The following is a 7,556-nucleotide window of genomic DNA, read 5'->3' as shown; positions in this document are numbered from 1 at the left end:
AAACCTCCCCACTCCTGATCAGACACAGGAGAAGTTGACCGAGTCTGTGGGGAAGGTCACTGAAGTGAGCAAATCTGCCAATAAGCGCAGGACCCACCAAGGTAGAGGAGGAACTTTGTCATAATGGATACAGACAGTTGGGGGAGTATAAGGAAACAACGAGATTCTATTGGTCAGCATGATAGGCAGTGGTCTCAGCACACCAGTAGACTAATCTTTATCCAGTTTGTTTTAGGAATCAGGCAGAAAGAGAGTTTTAAAGAGGGATTTGAAGGAGGATAATGAGTTAGCTTTGCAGATGTTTATGGGGAGCTCCTCCCAAGTGTAAGAGGTAGCGAGGTAGAAAACACCAAGGTGCTTGTTTGAAAATGTAACAAGTGGGTGATGGAGACTGACATCTCAATCGTGAATGAGAGATGATTGGTAGGGTGGGTGGAGGCCATGGTGGGTCTTGAAGGTGAAATCAAGTAGCTTATGTTTGATGCAATAGAGAGGGGTGAGCCAGTGGAGCGATGTGTAACCCTCAGTTTCCCACCTTGCAGGGTAAAAGTCTGACATACAAATTTCCTTTAACCTGCCACTCCCCTCTCCTTCCACTGCACCCTACTCACAGTTGCTATCCTTGGTCAGCGAAGACAGTTCAGAGCAAGCATACAATACCCCCTTCCTGTTTTGCACTGCTGCACAAATCAGCCAACAGTCTGACCTATACTGAGGACAATGGGACTTGTACCAGTTTATGGCAGGATCAAATTTTGTCCCCAGGGAAGACCACCAACTTCATAATTTCTTGTGTCAAAAATAATGTCAATTTGATTCACACAGTGATAGCTATCATGGCAGAATATGCTGAGGCATCATGTATCTTGCTAATTTTGTAGTGGTAGGTATTATAATTGGTGTTTGTGTTGAATGTATGTTTATTAAGGACAAAGAAAAAATTTAATTAACTTCCTTAGTAGATTAACAGAAAATTCCCTCCATAAAGTCAGTTTCCATTACATGGTGATGTGTCTTGCAGTCACTGAAGAACTTCTTAGACAACGTGCAGAGCATAACAACTGTGAACTTTTTTCCCTGGAAGAAATCTCCTTGCACCAGCAGGAAATAGAAAAACTAGAATACATTGACAAATTGTGTCGAGATTTAAAAATCCTCTATCTTCAAAATAACCTAATTCCAAAAATTGGTAAGTGTTTTATTCATTGTTGTTGTTTTTTTTAAACTGAGTTACATGCATGTATCTGAGGTCAAGAAAATGGCCATAAGCTTTTGAGTTTAAGGGAGTGGAAAGGAATGAGCAACAGGGGAATCAGTAAATATCCCAATCCTGAAAGATTCTGAGCACCCTCAACTCCTATTGACTTAAGTGGGAGTTAAGGTGCTCAGCATCTCAGAGATTTGGGCCCTAATAGCTGAAAGAGAGAACATACAGTTAAGAATTATCAACCGTATATAGGTCTGAAATGATTTTATTTTTTAAAAAATGTTGATAGATAAAAAGGCATGGATCTTTTTTTGCTAAAAACTTATTTTGTTAAAGATTTATTTTTTATGTCTTTCTTACAATGAATAAAGCAAACACTCTGATACACAGTATGAATTACAGTATCAGGGAACTAGCACACTCTGTACTGATGCCAAGAAATCCTCCAGCTCAAGTACAATCCTAAAAATAATTGCTTTGACCCCACTTGTTTCTTCCCTAATTCATAAGAGACATCAGACTATGCTGATATGTAAAAGTGTACAAAAAGTTCACTTTTAGCCTATTATTTCATGAGTTCTCATAATAATTCCTTTATATGTTGATAGCGAAGCTTTGCAAGTGAGTGGCAAAATTTTGCCTGTAAGCATCCCACAGACCGACATGAAACTACACTAGGACTGGGCTTTGTAGACCTGGACCTACAGAGAATCTGTTGTAACTGAAATAGCTTCAAATGTTTCCTGGGCCCTTTAAAACCAAATATAAGACAAAGTTCTTGGCTAGAAAATCTTAGCATCCAAACAGAAGATATATTGGTGAAGGATGAGGGATGTAACAAAAGGAAGTCATTAATTAGAGATGATTAGCATGTGTCTTGTGAGTTTGTATTTTTAAATGAGGAAACAGCTCAAGATTACTTCAAGACACACAGCTTTGTGCCCTCCTGATGCTGGGCTGCTCTGAGGGCTAGAGAGGCTCCCAGAGTAATTTGGACAGACCTGGGGGCCTAAATTACAGTAGCTTTGCGAGGCTTCCCTGTAGGATGCAGCACTGCATGAGATCTCTGCTGTGCTCTGTATTGTGGCTCTGCACCTGACACTCCCTTCTTCCTACCCTGATTCCCCCACCCTTAGCACATCCCCATGGGGTCTTCAGAAGGACCTTCATGTGATTGGGTCTTTAGAGAGCATCCTTACAGCTATCTTCTAGCACTTATGCTAGGATAATGATCCCCCAGTCAGAATCAGGGCTTTTAGGGCTCTGTTATATTGCTTTAGTGCATCAAAGGGTCAGAGCAGGGATGGTGAGGATCTCATTCTGGTTGTTGCAGTGTCCAACTCCTACAAGAATTTATCTTGTCCTTCTGATGGGCCTCACATTTCTGGTAGGCTAGTCTGGGGTATCACAGTGCTCTTTCAATTAATTATCTTACAGAGCATCAGTTGCACATCAGCTCCTTGCAGCTGATCTCATTTTTAATAAGATGCACATTTATTCTTTAATTAGCTTAATGTAGACCACTAGTAGATGGGAGTGCATGTGATTTCAGATAGAGTTTGCACTATAGTGCAGCTGACTCCCAAGAAAATCGCATTGTTGGGGATAGCAGCTATCCCTCAATATGAGGATGTTGTCTGCCAGGAGGCAAAAAGTCATTGATGAGACTTACGATGGCTGAGGAGTCCAATCCATGCTTTATAGATTTTTCCACATATATGACAGGTGGTTGCTTGGAGAGAGCACAACTGCTGGCCAAGATGCTGTACACTTTCCGTCCTCTGCCATTTCTCAGCTTCTTGAGCAAGGCGATTCTCTTCAAAACGGGCTGAGGCTGATGTATGATGCAACAGCACTGCAGTCTATTGCCAGCCAGCTCTTTGCAATTCATGGGGTCAATGCCTCCCTTAAGATATACTTTCAGGGTGTTCTTGTAGTGTTTTCTCTATCCCCGAGTCCTCTTACCATTACTAAGTTGAGAAAAGAGGAATTGCTTTGGAAGATGAGTATCAGTCATCTGCACACGCTGGCCAGCTCACTGAAGTTGATGTTTCATAATCTTCACCTCAACGCTGGTGATGTTAGCTGCAAAGACAGCACTGGCACTGGTGCGATGATCTTCCCATCTGATAAGGATAATCTTCCTAAGGCAGCGCTGGTGATACCACTCCGGATGCTTAAGATGACTTCAGTATGTCATCCATGTCACACACCCATAAAGAAGAGCGGGGATGACTACTGCACTGTAGACGAGTATCTTAGTTTCCATCCACAGATTCACAGATGGTGGTGGTCACACCATCATAAAGTAGTCTGAGAATGTGAACAAACTTCAGTGGATAACTGAACCTAGACAGCACTGACCATAACACTTCTCAATTGATGGAAGCAAAGGCCTTAGGTCAATAAATGTCATAAACAACAGCTGGTGTTGTTCTCTACACTTCTGTTGGATCTGTCATGCAACAAAAATCATATCAATGGTGCCCCAAGACAGTCTGAAACCACACTGGAATTCTGGAAGATGTTTTTGGCAAGAGGGAGGAGAGGTTCAAAAGGATGTGAACAAGAATCTTCCCGGCAATGGAGAGGAGGGCAAAACCTTGATAATTCCCGCACATTGACTTGTCCCCTTTCTTAAAAATGGTCACAATGTTGGCATTCTTTAGGTTGGGTAGAATTTCCTCATTAACCCACATTCTAAAAAGAAGTTGATGAAGTTTTTGCATGAGTGCTATTCCACTAGCTTTGAAGACTTCCACGGGGATGCCATCTGGGCCTGGTGTCTTTTTGTTTCTAGTCTGAGTGATGGCATGCCAAACTTCCTCAGAAGATGCGGAGTCAACAAGGTTCTTTTACTGGATGCTGAGGAATGGACTCAATGGTGGCAGCTGAGACCTCTGATTCATGGTTCAATAGAGCCTCAAAGTGTTCCTTCCAGCATTGCTTGAGGGTTCCATTGTCTTTAAGAAGGCTGGATCTTTCCTAAGATTGCAGAGTGGTTGTGCCGCTTGAGCTTGGCCCACAGATGGTTTTCATTGCTAGAAAAAAGCATCTCATATCATGTTGATCAGCAAAGCTATGAATCTCCATGGATTTTGCTTGCCAACACTAATTCTTGATGTCACACAGCCTCTTCTGAACTACCTCTTTAAGCCTTACTTACCTAGCACATGAAAGAGGTGAAACATCCCCGTGACTACGGACCAAAATCATCAGAGACACAATATGTCCAGCACCTCAAAATACATCTAGTTGTTTCTCAAGAAACCAATGCCCTTGGCCAGTGAACTTGCCAGCTACCATACTGTTTCGAATCTCCATTTCCTAAGTGAAAATCACTAATGTGGTGATGAGTAAACTCTAACACCTGACCTTGCTAATGTTCTGGACTCATCTCAGGCTTAGTGTACACGACAGAGTTAGTTGCCTTATGTTGTCCTAACTCTGTAAGTGTCTACACTACAATGTTACTCCCGCCTGTGTAAGTTGCCCACTACATCGACCTAATAACTTCACTTCCACTAAAGGCATAGCACTTAGGTTGATGTAGTAAGGGTGACACAGTGTCTGTGCAGACACTGCATTACTTACATTGCCGGTTGGCTGTCAGCTCTGCTGGTGGGGATGGATAGCCAGGGCTTGCAGCCCCGGAGCAGTGAAAGGCTTTCCAGCTGTTAGCGCCCCAAAATCTCCCACACAGTTAAGTCAGTGAAAGCTCTCCTGGTAAGAGGGGACCTCCAACAGAGGGGACATAGTGTGGATGTGAACCACTACAGTAATTACTGCAGTGGCTGTACATGGACCTAACTTAGGTCGATTTAATTTTGTAGTATAGACAAAGCCTAAGTTAGGCTTTAGAACAAGACATGAAGATGTCTGTGGCAGAGTTCATGGATAATTGTTTGATGGCTATGGACATAACCTTATTGCTTATACTGTTAGATCCATCTTCAACCTTAAGTAGAGTAAGGTGATAATGAGCAGCATGAAAGACATCATAGAATTGGTGATGCAACTGGCCAATCATTCAGTGCCTCAGGGAACAGTCTTGTTTCTCGTCTTCAACACAGACATATGGAAGAGTTCATGAGATGCCATGGGCTCCAACTCCATTAATATGTTGATGACACTCGACTTCACATTTTCTCAACAGAGGCAGTTAGTGCCATCACACAAATGTCTCGGTGCCAAGACATAAGCAGGAGGCGGAAGCTGGTAGGACAAGGGAATTACTTCAAGAAGTAGCTGAAAAATTGTCCTCATCCACTATGAATGGTGTCTGAAATCACAAAAAAGTAGTGTCTTCACAGGGTCCTATTAGACCTATTACTGCCTCAGCAGGGAAAATATGTATGACAGCTAAATGGTTCAGCTTACATACATTTTTAGACATTATAGGGTGGATTTTGTGACTTAATTGGATGCAACTTGCAGCTAGAGGTGTTCAAGATGTTGTAGACCTATGATACGTATGACATATATATTAAAAAGCCATGGCTTTTGTCTTTTTTTTTCTCTCTTTCTGGGATTGGTGTGGTAAAGTTTATTTACTGCTCTATTTCTTTTCCTCTTTCTCTCTCTTGTATCTGGTGTTATCACTGTTATTTCCCACAAGTAAGGATTGCCAGACATTCTCATAGGACAAAGATGTATTTGGCTGACCTCTTAATTGCAGTTGTTGGTGGAGAAAAGAACCATGTCCTGGGACCCAGGTTGTTAATTTTTCTTGATTAGTTATCTTGGAAGCTCATTTGGGGAATGCCCAGCAAGGGGGAAAAGGATTTATGGGATACTCTATTGCTTCACTGGCAGTCTGTACTATCTTTGGATTTGCTCAGCAGGTAGAGCAACACGAGTGGCAAAATTGCTGAATCTATTGAGTTAAATTCATCCCTGTTGTAACTTATTTTTCAGCAGAATTACACCTGGGATAAATTTGGCTTAGTATCTTGGGGAAAAAAATAAATTAGAAAAAGTTATCTTTCTTGCTTTCTTCATTCATACATTTCTGCCACATTGCCACAATCTATCAGGGATGATTCTTGGACACAATGTCCATGAAGTTTGTGTTTTGCCTCAAAGGAAACAACATAACACCCTCTCCTGTGCCCTTTGCACTATATAGGTTTAATAATATTTCTGTCTAGTTTACTTCTCAGTAGGATTATTTTACAAAAGAAACCTCTCTGCTCCATTCTCTTCTGTGAACTCAGACAGAATCTCTCTGCAGCACATAGTGTGCTCAGTGAAATGCAGTACTCTGCAGTTTGAAAAGGACATGCTAGGCAACACAAATGACTTACAGAGATTACACAGTACTTTGCCTCAAAAAAAGTCCTAGAGTCTCGAGGGCTGTTACAGCTTCTCTCACCTAAATGGGACTTCATTTAGAATCAAGGAAAGATTCTCAGATATGGCCTTGAAATCTTGGCATCTGTGCTGGGAATGCTTTTGACACAAAGAATGATCATCTCTAGGTGAGCAGGATGCTATAATTCTATTTCCCCCTGGTTCTTCAGCTTTTGTTCTTAAACTCATAAAGCTAAACTTCTTTGTGAACACCATCTGTCTGGACATGTGCTATTGCCATTAGCATTACATGTCTGAGCTCCATTCTCCACTTCCTGGGTAGCATCTCAGCTTCCTGAATCACTGCACATTAAACAATTTTAGAAGTACTTATTCAGGCTAGTTCTCCTATAGATTCTAGTAGAAACATTAAAATGAAATTTCTTCATCTTCTTACTCCATGGCAGGTCCCCATATAATGTGTGAAATAAGCTGTCCTATTTCAAACTAGTTTTGCTAAATTACTTGAGAAGGTTTTGAAGCTAAATCTGCAACCGCACAAGTATCCTGCATTATAAAAGCCAGCTAATGCACTGTGAGATGTAGATTTTTCTGTGGATAAACAATTAACTTACTTCAGTACCGTACATATTTTATCAAATGACCAAGTACAGCAACTACAAAACACATTAGTGAAATGACTAGACCTTTTGCTTTACAAAATGACTGTGCTTATTGCAGGTTTAGTTTCCAGTGTCACAGAGGACAAGCAGCCTACTTTGAATATAATTGCTGTTGTTCACCATTATTATTTTTAGCAAAATTGTACGTTCTTGTGACTGATTTGTTTCCAGATCATTGGTACATTCACAAAAGGAAAGGGGAAAAAAATGATCCAAGCAACTATAGGCCTGTTAGTTTGACATCTGTAGTATGCAAGGTCTTGGAAAAAAATTTGAAGGAGAAAGTAGTTAAGGACATTGAGGTCAATGGTAATTGGGACAAAATACAACATGGTATTACAAAAGGTAAATCGTGCCAAACCAACCTGATCTCC

At 41.2% G+C, this 7,556-nt stretch overlaps 1 protein-coding gene across 1 annotated transcript in view; it reads left to right on the top strand.

Annotated features, from left to right (window-relative positions):
* Positions 1–1,002: 1,002 nt before the first annotated feature.
* The window catches only part of DNAAF11 (dynein axonemal assembly factor 11), an 80,396-nt gene continuing 73,842 nt past the window's right edge, over positions 1,003–7,556 (top strand). The window contains exon 1 of the mRNA XM_032795046.1: positions 1,003–1,189. Coding sequence (XP_032650937.1) covers positions 1,003–1,189 — 187 coding nt within the window. The remainder of the gene's footprint in view (positions 1,190–7,556) is intronic.

The sequence above is a fragment of the Chelonoidis abingdonii genome, chromosome 2 (assembly GCF_003597395.2).
Source record: "Chelonoidis abingdonii isolate Lonesome George chromosome 2, CheloAbing_2.0, whole genome shotgun sequence".
NCBI classification, from domain to species: Eukaryota; Metazoa; Chordata; order Testudines; family Testudinidae; genus Chelonoidis; species Chelonoidis abingdonii.
The sequence above is the reverse complement of the archived record's forward strand: the minus strand, read 5'-3'. Positions and strand labels throughout refer to the sequence as shown.